This window comes from Aspergillus ruber (genome assembly GCF_000600275.1).
Source record: "Aspergillus ruber CBS 135680 unplaced genomic scaffold scaffold00050, whole genome shotgun sequence".
NCBI classification, from domain to species: domain Eukaryota; kingdom Fungi; phylum Ascomycota; class Eurotiomycetes; order Eurotiales; family Aspergillaceae; genus Aspergillus; species Aspergillus ruber.
Genome location: NW_024467346.1, coordinates 21,374 through 37,105, shown reverse-complemented (window position 1 = coordinate 37,105; position 15,732 = coordinate 21,374). Strand labels below are relative to the sequence as shown.

At 50.9% G+C, this 15,732-nt stretch overlaps 8 protein-coding genes across 8 annotated transcripts; 5 read left to right on the top strand and 3 right to left on the bottom strand.

Annotated features, from left to right (window-relative positions):
• Nucleotides 1–39: 39 nt before the first annotated feature.
• On the bottom strand, nt 40–1,714 carry EURHEDRAFT_510713 (glycoside hydrolase family 5 protein; the record flags this gene model as incomplete). Its single annotated transcript, XM_040785953.1, has 2 exons — nt 1,461–1,714; nt 40–1,408 (listed from the first exon to the last, which is right to left on the bottom strand). The coding sequence occupies exons 1-2, from the start codon at nt 1,613–1,615 to the stop codon at nt 40–42; spliced, it is 1,524 nt and encodes a 507-aa protein (XP_040634081.1). The 5' UTR covers nt 1,616–1,714.
• Nucleotides 1,715–1,884: 170 nt separating this feature from the next.
• EURHEDRAFT_390381 (phosphatidylinositol-3-phosphatase YMR1) lies at nt 1,885–4,643 on the top strand. The gene is made up of 3 exons (XM_040779829.1): nt 1,885–2,071; nt 2,138–2,635; nt 2,685–4,643. Exons 1-3 carry the CDS (start codon nt 2,048–2,050, stop codon nt 4,452–4,454), a joined length of 2,292 nt encoding a protein of 763 aa, XP_040634080.1. The 5' UTR covers nt 1,885–2,047; the 3' UTR covers nt 4,455–4,643.
• A 159-nt stretch (nt 4,644–4,802) lies between these two features.
• EURHEDRAFT_381994 (40S ribosomal protein uS3) lies at nt 4,803–5,930 on the top strand (the record flags this gene model as incomplete). The annotated part of the gene is made up of 3 exons (XM_040779483.1): nt 4,803–4,956; nt 5,166–5,479; nt 5,586–5,930. The coding sequence occupies 3 exons, from the start codon at nt 4,803–4,805 to the stop codon at nt 5,928–5,930; spliced, it is 813 nt and encodes a 270-aa protein (XP_040634079.1).
• A 231-nt stretch (nt 5,931–6,161) lies between these two features.
• Nucleotides 6,162–8,846, bottom strand: EURHEDRAFT_308069 (phenylalanine--tRNA ligase subunit beta). The gene is made up of 9 exons (XM_040778297.1): nt 8,611–8,846; nt 8,512–8,552; nt 8,430–8,449; nt 8,298–8,374; nt 8,107–8,236; nt 7,782–8,048; nt 7,487–7,728; nt 6,626–7,434; nt 6,162–6,556 (listed from the first exon to the last, which is right to left on the bottom strand). The coding sequence occupies exons 1-9, from the start codon at nt 8,661–8,663 to the stop codon at nt 6,393–6,395; spliced, it is 1,803 nt and encodes a 600-aa protein (XP_040634078.1). The 5' UTR covers nt 8,664–8,846; the 3' UTR covers nt 6,162–6,392.
• Nucleotides 8,847–9,514: 668 nt separating this feature from the next.
• On the top strand, nt 9,515–11,854 carry EURHEDRAFT_467242 (protein phosphatase 2A structural subunit TPD3; the record flags this gene model as incomplete). Its single annotated transcript, XM_040785165.1, has 9 exons — nt 9,515–9,577; nt 9,647–9,752; nt 9,814–9,965; nt 10,022–10,513; nt 10,598–10,712; nt 10,768–10,912; nt 10,971–11,071; nt 11,124–11,461; nt 11,516–11,854. The coding sequence occupies 9 exons, from the start codon at nt 9,515–9,517 to the stop codon at nt 11,852–11,854; spliced, it is 1,851 nt and encodes a 616-aa protein (XP_040634077.1).
• Nucleotides 11,855–12,213: 359 nt separating this feature from the next.
• EURHEDRAFT_381991 (putative metalloreductase Fre8) lies at nt 12,214–13,175 on the top strand (the record flags this gene model as incomplete). The annotated part of the gene is made up of 2 exons (XM_040779482.1): nt 12,214–12,523; nt 12,640–13,175. The coding sequence occupies 2 exons, from the start codon at nt 12,214–12,216 to the stop codon at nt 13,173–13,175; spliced, it is 846 nt and encodes a 281-aa protein (XP_040634076.1).
• Nucleotides 13,176–13,230: 55 nt separating this feature from the next.
• Nucleotides 13,231–13,790, bottom strand: EURHEDRAFT_308049 (uncharacterized protein). The gene has a single exon (XM_040778296.1). The coding sequence runs from the start codon at nt 13,621–13,623 to the stop codon at nt 13,285–13,287; it is 339 nt and encodes a 112-aa protein (XP_040634075.1). The 5' UTR covers nt 13,624–13,790; the 3' UTR covers nt 13,231–13,284.
• On the top strand, nt 13,691–15,543 carry EURHEDRAFT_519168 (putative capsule-associated protein CAP1; the record flags this gene model as incomplete). Its single annotated transcript, XM_040786761.1, has 2 exons — nt 13,691–15,441; nt 15,492–15,543. The coding sequence occupies 2 exons, from the start codon at nt 13,691–13,693 to the stop codon at nt 15,541–15,543; spliced, it is 1,803 nt and encodes a 600-aa protein (XP_040634074.1).
• Nucleotides 15,544–15,732: the final 189 nt, after the last annotated feature.

Sequence of the window (15,732 nt, the reverse complement as noted above, 5' to 3'; positions counted from 1 at the left end):
TGTATTAGCGATGAATGTGCATACGATGGATCATGTATACTAAACCCCAACGACGGAGTAGAAATCACTAATACCCCTTCGGAATCCGTGCTCCCATTCCCAGCCCAAACCCTGATTCACCTCGCCCGTCTCGGTGATTCTCTTCCGAACCCACAGGTCAAGAGCACCGATTTTTTCCCCTCCCTCACGATGACCAGGGACCATGCCGTTGACCAACGCACCGAAGAAGTACCCTGCGTCGGCGTATCCGAGATTCCACCCGCGGGAATAGCGTTCATGTTCGAATTCTACGCCCGGGGCTGCGGAGTCCCAATACCCCACGTGCTGAGAGTATGCTTCTTCATGGCGATCAGTTCTTTGAAAGTCAGCTTGCCTCAGCCTCTCGCGCACTTCCTCTCTTGAGAGTGCCAGCCACGGAGGCGCCGGAATCGCTCCGGTATTAACCTGTTCCTTAAACCCCCAATCCCCACCATCCATCCAATCCATCTTAAACGTCCAAAACGCCGAGCCAGACGCTTTATCCGACCATGTCCGACTCTGCTCATTCCCAAATGCAACAGTCAGCTCATGCCGTTGGGCAGGATCACCATGCTCGAAACTATGCTGGTCCATAGCGCAGCTATACTCCCCGATGTACACCTCAACAGCTGATTTACGATCGAACACGCTCCCCTGACGCTCAGCTAGCTCCCCTAGTTCATCCGCAACACGCTCGCGAATCGCATCGGGGTGCATTTTTCTGTCATCTTCGGTGAAACAGTAGTACTTGTGTGTGTCCACGATGACGGGATTTCTCTTGAAGGGTAACGTGATGTTGTTTTTGCTTAGGGCGTAGTCTAGCGCTGCGGAAAGATTCCATGCATCGCTGATGTATATCGGTATAGATGGGTCGATGGCACTGGCAACTTCGATGACCTCGTCGTACCATTCGTGCAGATTCGGTGGATCCCAGGTTGCTTCATTGCATAATTCGATGCCAATGACGCCGTGGAGGGAATGGAATTTAACCTCTTGGATAACGAACGCGATGCTGTCTCTTGCTAGTGCGCGATAGTGCTCGTTTTCCCAGAACTCAGCTCGTCCGGAATCAGTCCCGCTATGGCCCTCGCCATTCGCACCTCCAGGTACACCGTGGAAGTCGATGAGTACACCGATACCGTGAGCGTGGCACTTCTCAATCAAATGCTTGACGGTATTCCAACAGTGCAGATACACTTGTCCCGGCTCCCCATCGAAATCCGTACCGATACAGAATGCCGGCCCTAGCGTGAAGTATCCTATCGGCAGACGAATGGAGTTGCAGCGCGCGGTGTGTTTCAGCCAGTGCAGGTCGTCGTCGGATAGGGCTGTTAGCCAGAGGGTTTCCCATTTTGTGCGAGTTTCGTGGAGACCGCGGATTTGTAGGGACCTGCGTGTTACTGTTAGTATTTGGATTGGTGTTGCTTTTTGGGGGTGGGTACCGTTTTATGGCTTCTAGTTCACTGGAGCCGGGGGTATCGTCGTCGTACATGCTATTTCGGAGCCATCTTTCTAGGATAAATACTGAGCCTAGGTTTGTCGCGTGCTGGTAGCGGTAGAGGAGGAGGTCTTGGGGTGATGGGGGTGGGGTGAGCATCTTGGTCTATTGGTTGTAGGTGTGAACGTATATCTAGATCACAATTGTAATGTATGTAGTAGGTCAAATATATAGTTCAGTGAGCGCAGATACAAACACCACAAACGAAGTAAATAAACAGACAGCATTCGCACATTTGTACAAGATTGCAGACATTTCACATTTATATATTTACTCAAACATAAACACTGATGCTGGAATGCTGTACATGTACATTCCATTGTCTCTCCATCTCCAATTGGCGGCTCCGCCTTTGACGTAGCTGGCACGAGGGGCTCCGCATCCGATCGAGTCAACCACTCTTCCTCCATACTACCAAGGCTATCTTTCATATCTGTTTCGTATTGTCTACACGGGCCAAGTGCTTGACTCTTTTGTGTTGGCGATAGAGATAAGACCATGAAGGTATTGCGGTTACAGTAACGGAAAGGCATGGAGAGAACACGGGTTGCTAAGGTTAGTCTCGTGGCCTGACTCCTCAACAACCAGAGGACCGAGAAAAGAATACTGACAAATCTCCAGGTTGATAATGTGACCTTGGCGCGCCGTGGTGACCAGGTCATTGGCAACCTTCACCTCACCCCTCACCACCTCATCTTCTCCCACATTCCCCGGGCATCCGACACGACGGGCCAAGCCCCAGGACAAGCGCAAGGAACCCCCGTCAGACCACGAGAACTCTGGATCACATACCCGATAATATCCCTGTGCACGCTACGTCCGACGCCCGCGGCCTCTCGTCAGCCGTCCTCGATCCGTCTGCGGTGCCGCGATTTCACCTTTGTTTGCTTCTACTTCGTCACCGAGAACAAGGCGCGCGAGGTATACGATACGATCAAGCAGTGGACATGTAGGGTCGGAAGGGTTGATAAGCTGTATGCGTTTGCTTATCAGCCTCCTCTGCCGGAGAGGGAGTTTAACGGGTGGGAGTTATATGATCCTAAGAAGGAATGGGCAAGGCAGGGTGTGGATGTAGAGGGGAATGGGTGGCGCATTTCGCAGATAAATGCGGATTATGGAGTATGTTTGGCTCGCTGTTTATATGTGATGGATGCATGCTGACTGTCAGTTCTCTCCAACCTATCCTGCGCTTATACCCGTGCCTACTGCTATTTCGGATAATACGTTAAACTACGCAGGACGGTATCGGTCGAGAGCGCGTGTGCCTATACTGACGTATCGACACCCGGTGAATAACTGCTCGATTACGAGGAGTTCGCAGCCGTTGGTTGGTGTGCGGCAGAACCGGAGTATCCAGGATGAGAAGTTATTAGCGACTATCTTTTCAACGTCGCGTACAGAGAGACCATTGGCAAATGTGCAAACACCTAATTTGGAATCAGAATTTTCGAGCTTGAGCCAAGGCGATGGGTTCGCTGGTCAGTCTGATTCTGACTCTACGAATGCCGAAGAACTCGAGGATGAAATGCTAGCATCTCTTCGCGGGGATCCAGAGGAGGGACGCCAGGTTTATGGCGCTCAGCAGCAGAACCTGATCGTTGATGCTCGGCCGACGGTTAATGCTTTTGCAATGCAGGCTGTTGGTCTGGGTTCGGAGAACATGGACAACTATAAATTCGCAGCCAAGGCGTACCTGGGAATCGATAACATCCACGTCATGCGAGATTCGCTGAATAAAGTGATCGATGCGCTGAAAGACTCAGACATCGCCCCGTTGGGTCCTAATAGAGACCTGCTTGTTCGGAGTGGATGGTTGAAGCATATTGCCGGAATTCTGGATGGTGCTGGCTTGATTGCTCGTCAGGTTGGTCTTAACCATTCTCATGTCCTGATTCATTGTTCGGATGGCTGGGATCGTACGAGCCAACTTAGTGCATTGAGTCAATTGTGTCTTGATCCCTACTATCGAACGCTGGAAGGATTCATGGTACTCGTCGAGAAAGACTGGCTCTCATTTGGTCACATGTTCCGTCATCGCTCCGGTCTTTTGAACAGCGAGAAATGGTTCCAGATCGAGAACGAGAGGATCGGAGGTGATCCCAACCGAGAGGGTAGCGGTGCAGGAAAAGCCCTCGAGAACGCATTTTTGAGTGCCAAGGGTTTCTTCAACCGGGATAACACCAGCCGCGACTCCCTTCCCGATTCCGATGGCGATACCCCAGCCAATGAATGCGAGACTCCTGGAAAGAGAGCCGGCTCTGTACCTCGAACCCCCATGTCCGAGAAGGAGGTCACCAAGGTGAAGGAAACCAGTCCCGTGTTCCACCAGTTCCTCGACGCAACATACCAACTGCTTCACCAATACCCTACACGATTCGAATTCAACGAACGCTTTCTACGACGGTTACTTTACCACCTTTACTCCTGCCAATTCGGCACATTCCTTTTCAACAGCGAAAAGGAGCGCATCGAGACAGGCGCTAAAGAACGAACACGCAGCGTCTGGGACTACTTCCTCGCCAGACGAGAACAATTCCTCAACGCTCAGTACGAGCCCACCATCGATGACAACAAGCGCGGTAAGGAACGCCTGCTCTTCCCGCGTCTCAACGAAGTCCGTTGGTGGAACGAGGTGTTTGGTCGAGCTGACGCCGAGATGAACGGACCTCGTCCGTCTGGTCCTGTCGTTGTCCCAGCTGCAGTCCAGGAGAGCATTACACCACCTGCTCCTGGGTCGGGAACTCCTGTTGTTACGGGTATTGAGACAGCCCACTCTTCCGTGGGCAGCGGTGTATCTGGCCAGGGGACGCAGAATGCAGCATCGGCTGGGATGGCAGCCGTGTCGGCGGGTATTTCGAACTTGGCTTTTACGCCGAAGAATAAAGATAATGAACAAGGGAGTGGGAAAATGACGGAGATGGAGGTAGAGATGCAGTAGGGATATACGGATTATTTTGGATGCATGTATAACGAATGTAAACTTGCGAATTGTTGATATGGAAGGTCTACGTGATTAGTAATATTAATGCCTGATACGCCAGGCATATATAGCCGACCAAAAACGGAAAAGCGCCCGCTCATACAAGCGAGGGTTAACCCTCTCCGTCCCAAACAGGCAATTCCAAACCCTATTCCCAAAAAAACTCCCCACTACCGCCTAAACCTCCAAAACTGATCTGACCGAACGACGGCACGACCACCTCGAACCGCCTTTAACGCCCAACTCGCCCTCTTCATCCTCGGCCGTTTCGCCTTTTTCAATAAACGCCAAAAAAGAAACGTCAAAATGGCTGCTGTCCAGGGAGCTATGTCGAAGCGCCGAAAGTTCGTGGCGGACGGTGTCTTCTACGCCGAGTTGAACGAGTTCTTCCAGCGCGAGCTTGCTGAGGAGGGTTACTCGGGTGTCGAAGTCCGTGTTACTCCTACCGTTACCGACATCAGTACGTTCCTTTTCGCCTTTCTTTGAAGTTGTTTTGTTTGTGGATTGGATGTTTGGGGTTGGAACCGGAGTTGTTGAAGGGGTGATTTCTGAAGGAGGAAGGAAAAATAAACACTGGGGAGAAAGAGATGGAAAACTTGCTGGATAGGATCAATTGCGACGGGAAATATACAATTATTGGAGAATACAGAAGCTAACAGCTTCTCGCAGTCGTCCGTGCCACCCACACCCAGGAGGTTCTGGGCGAGCAGGGCCGCCGCATCCGCGAGCTCACCTCCCTCATCCAGAAGCGTTTCCGCTTCCCTGAGAACTCGGTCTCCCTGTACGCCGCCAAGGTCCAGAACCGCGGTCTCTCCGCCGTCGCTCAGTGCGAGTCCCTCCGCTACAAGCTGCTTAACGGTCTGGCCGTCCGCCGTGCCTGCTATGGTGTCCTCCGTTTCATCATGGAGAGCGGTGCTAAGGGTTGCGAGGTTGTTGTTTCGGGCAAGCTCCGTGCTGCTCGTGCCAAGTCCATGAAGTTCACTGTACGTCTACGCCTGCTTTCGTCCTCAGGTTTTGGATGCAATGCGATACGATGCGCAATCAACTCCGGATAATACACCCATGGACTCATGCTAATAATATAAACAGGACGGCTTCATGATCCACTCCGGCCACCCCGCCAAGGAATTCATCGACTCGGCCACCCGCCACGTTCTCCTCCGCCAGGGTGTCCTCGGTATCAAGGTCAAGATCATGCGCGGCTCCGACCCCGAAGGCAAGGCCGGTCCCCAGAAGACCCTCCCCGACTCCGTCACCATCATCGAGCCCAAGGAGGAGCAGCCCGTTCTGCAGCCCATGAGCCAGGACTATGGCGCCAAGGCCGTCGCTGCCCAGCAGCTCGCCGAGCAGCAGCGTGCTGCTGAGCAGCAAGCTGTTGAGGCTCAGGAGGGTGCTCCTGCTGCTGCTGGTGCTGAGACTTTTGCACAGGAGTAAATTTGGGGTTAATTCTGATGTGGTTGAATAAATAAACGATTTCCTTTTATTTTTTATATCTCCTCGAGTTTTCTTCTTTTTTTTCTCTACATGTCCGACTACCTCTACGAACGGAATAAAAGTCAAGATCGGTTCCAAAAGCGGTTTCCAAAAGTGGTTTTTCCTAGTACTTTAGCGGGGAAAGTGACGAACCCTGGGGAAATAAAATCTGTGGATTACTATACCTACTCTACATCGTAAGACATGATATTGGGTTAAACCCGGGATACGACAGATTCCGAACTACTGGTGGAAGATGTATCCGCTGGCCGATTCAAAACTACGCAGTATCTACAGGAATACAATTTCAGATCCAATCATAATCCATAAACAATCACTCCATTTTGGTATTTCACTCATGTCATCTATCTCTGTAAATCATTTCACTCCATGATCATAAATAAACATCATCGATGAACCCGTTCACAGGAAAGTCTCAATGTTGAGCTCCAGTGTGCTAACAGGGTACTTCAGCTCGTACTTCTCCAACACCGTAGGGTGCAAGATACCAAAGGTACCGATGTTGTGCTCCTTTCCACCAATGCGCAGGTGGATCGAGGCGGCATGGCCGGGGAAGTAGGTGGGGTCTGATCGAATGTGTTAGCATACAGACCAATGAAGACTAAATAGATATGTGATGGGCATGTGGGACTCACCATCAAGCTCCTCGATCCAGTACTGAGAGTCATTGGCTGCCGTGCTCTCTAGTCCCTCCTCGGCAGTGATAAAGGCGCTCTTAAGCATAGCCATCATGCGATCCAAGAGACCGTGCACAACTTCAAACCCACTGGTCCGTCCATACCATGCAGCGGCAAAGTGGCGCTCGTTACGACTTTTACGCTCCAATTCCAAATCTTTGAAAGCGACATCGCTAACCTCGAAGATCTTCATGGGCACAGTGTGATGCTTGTTTTCCCTGATGGTCTTCAAAAGACCGGGAAGGAGACTAGTACGGACAACCTGGAATTCCAAGGTCTTAGGGTTGGCAAGCTTGACGGCGGTGTTACCGTCGTCCTTGCGGTTGAGCCAAGCGAAATTCTCGTCGTGCGAGCACAGAATCAGCGGAAGCGCCTCAGACCAGCCGGCCATTGCAGCTTCTGTTCTCACGATGTCGGAAAGCTTGTTGATGGGGAGAGGCTGGCCAATAGTGCCGGAGATGTTGGGGAAGGATCGGGGAAGTTTGTTGAATCCGTAGGCAATAGCAACATCTTCCATGATATCAGCCTGGTGAAGGACATCCGCACGGGTTGGGGGAATGTCAACATCAACGAGGTCGGGGTTGTTCGCGGAAGGTCTGGCATCATAGGACATCTTTTTCAGAAGGTCGCTGATCTCAGTCGCAGAGAGGTTCAGCCCACAGCATTGGTTAATGAAAGAGATTTCGGCTTGGGTGGTGCGGGGCGAGATATCCGGGACAACACGTGTCTCGCCGTTGTGCTCAGAAACGATCTGAATGGGCTCAATTCTATGGAAACGGATTAACACTTCGCAACCCACCTAGAATAGATGATACTCACGTGAACGGCTCAGCGGTGTACTGGGAGAACATTGTAACCATGACCCTGTTGACAATTTCAAGCTTCGTCTTGTCCAGTCCGGTCATTTCGATGAAGACGTTTGTCGTATTGACGGAGATTTTCGAGTGGTTACCGTTGATAATCGGCGGAAGAGAGCAGATGGTGTTGTTCGAATCGTGGATGACAGGGTAAACGGGAGAGTCGCGGACAATGTGAAGGTACTTTCCGAGGTTCTTATCTTTCTGTTGATCTATGAGTATCAATTTCGCATACCTGCTTCTGGCGCAACTCATACCTCGTAGAAGGCCATCAATTCTTCGCCGTTCAGCTCCTTAGTCTGGTTCAAGGGAACAAAGCTGAAGTTCTTGGGAGACAGAGCATTGTAGGTGAAAGGACCCTGGATGGTGTCCAAATCGTGGGTACCAATAGCAACGAGTGTTCTTTGTCTTGCGAGATTCTGGTGAAGCTTGTCTTGAAGGGCAATGAACGATTCGTAACGCGCCTGGTCGAACTTCACATTGCGCAGGATCGCGCCGGAGACATACGGCCTGACTTTTGTGGTCTTTCTCAGCCCATTAGCGTATGCTATATAGTAGACGGGCTATGATGACAACACTCACGTCTTCCTTGACCACGATCTTCTCAAGCTGCCCACTCGACGGCTCAACGAGTCTGTAGTTGGGGATAGGCTTGCGGCCCAAGAAGATGTTCAGCATGAGCTGAATACCTTCGAAACACAGCATGTCATATCTACAAGTCCCTCTCAGTTATGCGCTCCTCCCGTTATCTCAGAGTCTTGCCAAATGCGTACCGGTTTGCGGGGATTTCGATCTTGAGTTGAGGCGGCTCCTGCACGCCATCAACAATGGGGCGGTCCGTATCGGTCGTCTGTGAAGTCTTAGTATCGATAACGGCATTTTGAAACGGTGGGAGGGAGTGTTACGTCTTCATCGAGCTCAATGCCTGGTAGAACAGTCAGTCAGCGCGAGCCCCGCAGATGAAAAAAAGTGATAAAAGTGACTCACCGAATTCGAAGCAAAGCTCGTCGAACTCTTGCGTAGTGTATCTAGCGGTAGCAATTAGTAATTGTCTTCAAAGTCACTGAGCAGAAGACAAGCACATACTCGCGCCCGAGCTCCTTGAAGAGCGCGGCCTTGTCGACGGAGATGGTGGGCATGGTGAGGGGGGTCCTTCAGGACTTGCGCAAGGGGAATGTCCAAAGAAAAAGCGGTAGATATGGAGAGTCCAGACGCTAAGCTATTATCACAATAGCCTTGGCGATCTCCACGTTATTTAATAGCGAGACTGACGTTCTGCTGGCACCGAGTTTGCAGAGAAAGAATCAATGGATGAGTCCGCATGAATGTCCGTTGGGGCTTGACCCTCGCGGGACAGCCACTTATCGCACCGCCACAGATCCCCCTCTAAGGTTACCATACCCGTATGATAGTTACCATACCATACTGTATCATCATCCCCCTCACCAGCCACAGCTCCTCCCTCACCCCGTTGACCAGACAGCTCGCCTTTGCAAATATCCTTTTGCGGCTGAAACCTAGCAGCACTATTCCCTGCCGCCGTTGATATCTACCTAAAAGTCGTTATTCGAGGGCTGTACACTTCCAACCCAATTGTCTCGAGGTATGCCTTCTTGCTTATGACCGTGTTCTGCGGCGGCCCAAACCCCACGAAACCTCGCCCGGGGAGTCTCGCTCACCACCGACAACATCCCCTTCCCATATTATCTTGCTCCCCTCACCGACTACTACCAGTATTGATGATTCTGACACCCCCCGATGCTTAGATAGGCTCTCTGATATCCGCTTAATTTCTCTTTTAATCTCCCTCGACGATCTCGCCTTCATCAACTACTCCAAGAACCGAAAAAATATTCATTGTGCCTGCGTGGTATCAGGTTAAACAGCATCGCCTGATATCATTCCGTATTGTCGTCGTTGATTCCGGCCACCTTACCCAACTCCCTTAGTCGCTTCTTTCAATCTCCGGAACCCATATACAGTATCCGCGATGGAGGGTCAGGGCGAAAATGACGAGCTCTACCCTATCGCCGTCCTCATTGACGAGTTAAAGGTACCGTGGTGGTCAACCGTAGCGTGCTATCGATTCTGAAAACACGTCTGATAATTAAAATCTTTCCAGCACGACGATGTTCTCCTCCGCCTTAATGCCATTCACCGCCTCTCTACTATCGCGTTGGCCCTCGGTCCCGAGAGAACTCGCGATGAGCTCATTCCATTCCTTGATGGTTAGTAGTCGAAGCAAGATTCCGTCGATCGCGTGAAGACATCTAACATGCACCGTTCCAGACTCCGTGGAGGACGAGGACGAGGTCCTGACCGCACTCAGTGACGAGCTCGGTGACTTTACAGAATATGTTGGCGGCCCGGAGTTTGGGCATGTTCTCCTCTCTCCCCTGGAAAACCTGGCCGCCATCGAAGAGCCTTTGGTTCGGGAAAAGGTAGGAACTCCTTGGTTTTCATTATTGTTCAAACACTCACGTTGATGGCACGGTAGGCGGTGGAATCCCTCTGCAAGATTGGCGAGCAATTGTCCGAAAAACAAGTCGAAGAGCACTTCGTCCCCATGGTTCTTCGCCTATCGAAAGCGGACTGGTTCACGTCGAAAGTATCCGCTACCGGTCTGTACTGCGTCCCATACAAGAAAGCGCCCCAACCCCTGCAGCAAAGCCTTCGACAATATTTCGGCGCGTTGGTGCACGACGAGACCCCGATGGTGCGGCGACAGGCGGCGAATAATCTCGCCAAGTTTGTCAAAGAATTGGACACGCCAGTTGTCATCGAGGAAATGATACCCTTGTTCCAGTACCTTGCCAGTGACGACCAAGATAGTGTGCGTCTCCTTACAGTGGATATTCTTATTGCGATTGCGGAGGAAATTCCCAAGGAACAACAGCCCAGCCACGGCGTCCTGTTGACATCCCTGCGGAACTTGTTCGAGGATAAGAGCTGGAGAGTCAGATATATGGTCGCCGACAGATATGAAAAGGTTCGCATTCCCACTGCTATTCCTCTTCCCCTGTTCCTTTTTTTTTTTTTTTTTTTTTTCAAAACTGACTAACCTCTACGGCAGATCGCTAATGCTGTGCACGAAGAAGTGATCACTCGTGACATGGTGCCCTCATTTGTTAAGCTCCTGAAGGATACGGAAGCAGAAGTTCGCACTGCAATTGCCGGCCAGATCCCAGGTATTCCCCCCACCCTCTGCATTTCAATCAAGGATGCTCGCTAAACCCGAACTAGGTTTCTGCAGTCTGATCGACCGGGAGACCCTTCTTAATGAGATCATGACTAGCGTTGAAGACCTTGTTTCGGACCCATCTCAACACGTGCGCGCGGCTCTGGGTACGCAAATTAGCGGTCTCTCGCCACTCCTCGGAAAGGAAGAGTTAGTAGACATCTCACCCACAACATTGACCGCCGCAGGCTTCTCACAATTTCTGCAGGACTATTGCTCATCTCCTTCCGATGTTCCTTCAAATGCTCAAGGACGAATACCCCGACGTCCGTTTGCACATCATTTCCAAGTTGGAGCATGTCAATAAGGGTAAGGGAATCTACTTATGAGTTAACATGATCCGTATCTCTGACCATCACAGTTATCGGCATTGATCTTCTTTCTCAGTCGCTTCTTCCCGCAATTGTCCAACTGGCCGAGGACAAGCAATGGCGAGTCCGTCTTGCCATCATCGAATATATCCCCCTGCTTGCCAGCCAGCTGGGCGTTAAGTTCTTCGATGAGCAACTTAGCGACCTTTGCATGGGGTGGCTTGGTGACACCGTCTTCTCTATTCGTGAGGCCGCTACCACCAACTTGAGAAAGCTGACCGAGGTTTTCGGAATCGAATGGGCCCAGGGCTCGATTATTCCCAAGGTTATGGCTATGGGACAGCACCCCAACTACCTCTACAGAATGACAACCTGCTTTGCAATTTCCGTGAGTAGATTCTAACCCTTGGTGCGTAAGGTTCAGTCACTGACTAAATATTAGACCCTTGCACCTGTTGTTTCTCTGGATATCACTGAAAACTCAATTATCCCCATCATGGACCGACTCACAGCAGACGAGATCCCGAACATTCGGTTCAACGTTGCCAAGTCGTACGCCGTGCTGATCGACACATTGCGCCGTCTGCCGGCCGAGGGAACCCTGACCGACTTGGAGAAGTCCGGCCAAACCGGCCCGCCCTCGCCGCGGGGCCAGGAACTCATCCAGCAACGGATCCTGCCGAACCTGGAAAAGCTGCAGGAGGATGAGGATGTTGATGTGCGGTACTTCGCTACGACCGCTGCCGGCCCCCCAGAGGAGAACATGCAAACTTCGCCGTAAGCATCGCCGTACATCAGCATGTAGAAAAAAGTTATAAAGTAACGGAACGGCTACGGCATGGGAAGGAATGAATATGTTGACACCATCCTGCGCCACGAAAGGGAGGACCCGTTTGTCGGTTTAGATACATAGTTCGCATTTGATCAGTGATGAAATGCTTCATGGCCCATTCTTAATTAATGTAAATTTGATTTCCTACATAAAAAGCTTAAAACAATCTGATGGATGATAATTAAAACTTGTATAGCATCATGTGACTTATGCGTGTCATAAATAGTATTATTATTAATGTCTTTATGTGCGTTGGACAATTGACCATTTTTCCTGTTTATTCCATCTTTGGTTGCTATTTGGACCCAATGTCATTAACATGGCCTTGGCACTTTGCGCCGGTGTCTGCTCCTGATAAGCAGCAGCGTCGTGAACTCTTGGACGTCCGGGGATATGTTGCTCAACTCTCAGTGGTCGTCGTGGTATGCGCGATTCGCATATATCAAAGCTACTCTAAAGCTACTGAGGGTGCCGTGAAGCAACGGTCCCGGTGCAGAGACCAGCCCTGGTGGGATCGGCCACCATTTCCCGGATGGACTGAGACACGGAGGCAGTATGCCGTCTGTTTGATCTGGCTGGGATGGCTGTTAGGTTTATCCGTGTGGAAGACTGGCGATGGTAGGTGACCATTGCTCTGCTTCTATCTTATGAGACTGCGCGGGAAATATTATCTCAATTGATGGCATCGATGGCTATAGCGGATGCAATTCCGCTAATCTTTTGTTTCTAAACAGATTATCTCCATCTTACCAAGGCCTTGGGCCAAATCGGCATGTCTCAGCTGCCGATGCAGGTGATCCTTTCGCCGGCATTATATCTCTCGAATTCTAAACCAGGCGCTCCCTCGATTATTTCGTCTTTGACCTCCCTCCCGCAACCATTCCTAAACCCGTACCACCGTCTCTGCGGAAGACTCATTCTCGCGCCGCTCCTACTGGGCCACGCCATTCTATACTTCAGTTTCTTCCTACAATCCGCGTCTCCTCGCCCGGAGTTCAGTTCATTACTGGCTAAACGCTTGCGGGATCCGGATGTCCAATGGGGAATTGGTGCAGTGTGTTCGGCGTTTTTGGTGATATTCGTGTTAATAAGACCGTTTGGAGGAAGGCGAGGATTGAGTATCCGGCCGGCGGGCGCATCGGCGAAGGACAAGCGACAACGGTTTTACATTGCGCATGTGGCATTGGTGGGAGTGTTTTGTCTGGCGGCGTACGCCCATGTGGTACACACAGACCTTTGTGCTCGAGACAGTGGGTTGTTTCGGGATTAACGTGGTGTGGTCGCTTTGGTGTGGTTAAACGTGGTGCGTACAATAGTGGATAGCTGTTCTTTTAGTTGTTATTCGTATGGGGAACCAGTTAGCGACGGATTCGGATAGCTCATAAGGCTGACGGAAAAGACATTTTACTCGTTGTCGCATGTAAGAATAAAGCTGCGGGTACTACAAATAAAGTAGAACAAGAGCCGAATCGGACAGTGTAGAACAACTGGCAGCGTAATCCTTCTTGGACGGGTGAGGTCACCTGGAGACTTCCTTGATTGGGATGGAATGCTCTTGGCCCCATTTCCCTTCGTGTCTCTCTTTCTCCCTTCTCCATTCTACCTTCTGAACGGGGTTTAGTTTCCTTAATTCTCTTCCACAGACAGAGGCCTTCTTTTCTTCTATTCATGCCTCTCATCTGTTTATCTTCTCTTCTTGCCAGTTCCCCTCTGCCCATGTACCAACAATCCACCTAAAAAACAACAACCGCCACAACGACTGTCACCATCTCACCTAATGGCAGGATGCGGCTCCAACGAGTAGCGATCCTGCTGGGAGTCTTCATTGTCGCCTGTTTCTCACTTACTCTTCTCCGTGAACGCAAACCGAAAACACCCCCGATCCCGAGTCACCCTCAAGCTACACCCCCTACGCCACTGAAACCAATCGAATACTACCACCAAGCCGCTCAGCAGAGTTCTTACCTTCCTGGAAAAACACACCCCGTCGCCCAATTAATCCAAAATGCAGACCAGCATTTCGACCAGACACGATCGCGCCAGTCCCAGACGTTGCAGGATGCCGTGCGGGAATACCAGCGTCGCTACAACATGCACCCTCCGCCGCATTTCGACAAGTGGTTCGAATTCGCTCAAGCCAAGGGGGTGAAGATGATTGATGAATACGATACAATTTACCATTCGCTTCTGCCATTTTGGGCTCTGGAGCCGCGGACTGTTCGAGCGCGCGCGAGGGAGGCCCTTGGGTTTGATAACCAGATGATGGGGATTCTTATTCGCGGGGGTAAGGTTACGCTGGCAGATGGTGGTGGTGATGGGTATAAATGGCAGCGGGAAGCTACGATTGGCATGATGCAGGGATTCATCCAGTATCTTCCTGATATGGATCTTGTCTTCAACCTCCATGACGAGCCTCGTGTCGTTTTGCCTAGCGATGACCTTCAGCGGTTAGTCAACTCCGCCAAGGACCATGCGGTTCCTGAGTCGTTCGGGAATCGGTCTCCGGTGAATTCGTGGTCGCCTAGACCGACGGATGTGAACAAGGGTGATCGCATTGACGAAGTCCGCACGACGCGGTTCAATCGGTTCGCGCATCAGCCAACGTGGACGCATTCAAGAATCTCCTGTCCTGCGAATAGTCCTGCTCGTTCGCTCGAAGAGAACCCTGTTGATAATACCACTGCCTATGCGTACGGAGGGCTTGGATTTATCTACAATACCACTGCGGCCTCAGATATCTGCAATACTCCGTCGCTTCGTTACACCTACGGCTTTTTTGATCGGCCGAATGCCTTTGATATTGTTCACGATCTGTTTCCGGTGTTCTCACAGAGCAAGATCTCCAGTTTCCAGGATATTGTCTACCCTAGCCCGTGGTATTGGGCGGACAAAGTTCCGTATGAAGGGAGGAAAGATTATGAGTGGGATTCAAAACTCGACAAGCTGTACTGGAGAGGCTCGACGACCGGTGGGTTCTCGCGCGCGGGCGGCTGGCGACGACAGCATCGCCAGCTTTTTGTCAGCAATGCAAATGCGCTGGATACAACCAAGGCCCTGACCCGGGACGAGAATGGTGCCTGGTCATCGAAGGAGGTTAGCCGCCGCGATTACCGTGACCTATTTGATGTCAAATTTACGTTCATCGGACAATGCGACCCCGAAGACTGCGCCGCACAAGAAGAATACTTTGACGTGGCGAAACATGCCGGTCAGCAGGATGCCTGGGGATACAAATACCTAGTCGACATTGATGGAAACGCCTTTAGTGGTCGGTACTATGCGTTCTTGAAAAGCAACAGCCTGGTCGCCAAGATCGCTATCTTCCGCGAATGGCACGATGAGTGGATCAGGCCATGGGTGCACTACGTACCATTGGGTTTGCGAGGCGACGATTATGTCGAGACAATGCGGTTTTTCACGGCTGAAGAGGAAGGTCGCAGTGCAGCTCCCCGGATTGCGCAGCAGAGTCAACAGTGGGCAAAGGATGTGTTACGAAACGAGGACTTTGAGGTTTGGTTCTTCCGGTTATTGCTAGAGTATGTCCCTACCCAACGTGCAAGTGAAATTTGCTAACAATGGCTAATAGGTATGGGAGGTTAATTGATGAAAATCGCGACAAACTGGGATTTGTCCTTTAATGTGCATTTCGCAGGCGCTGCCATGTTTTTATTAGTTTTAGTTTCTCGTTTCTTCTGTGTATATATTGGTCGTTGGAGTTCGCCCAGTGTTTAATCTAAATACCCTTTTCTCAACCAGTGACTATATTATGGTGTCATTGCCTGTTGGGCTGCGTTTTATGTAACGATGCAATCGTATTCCGCATTCTG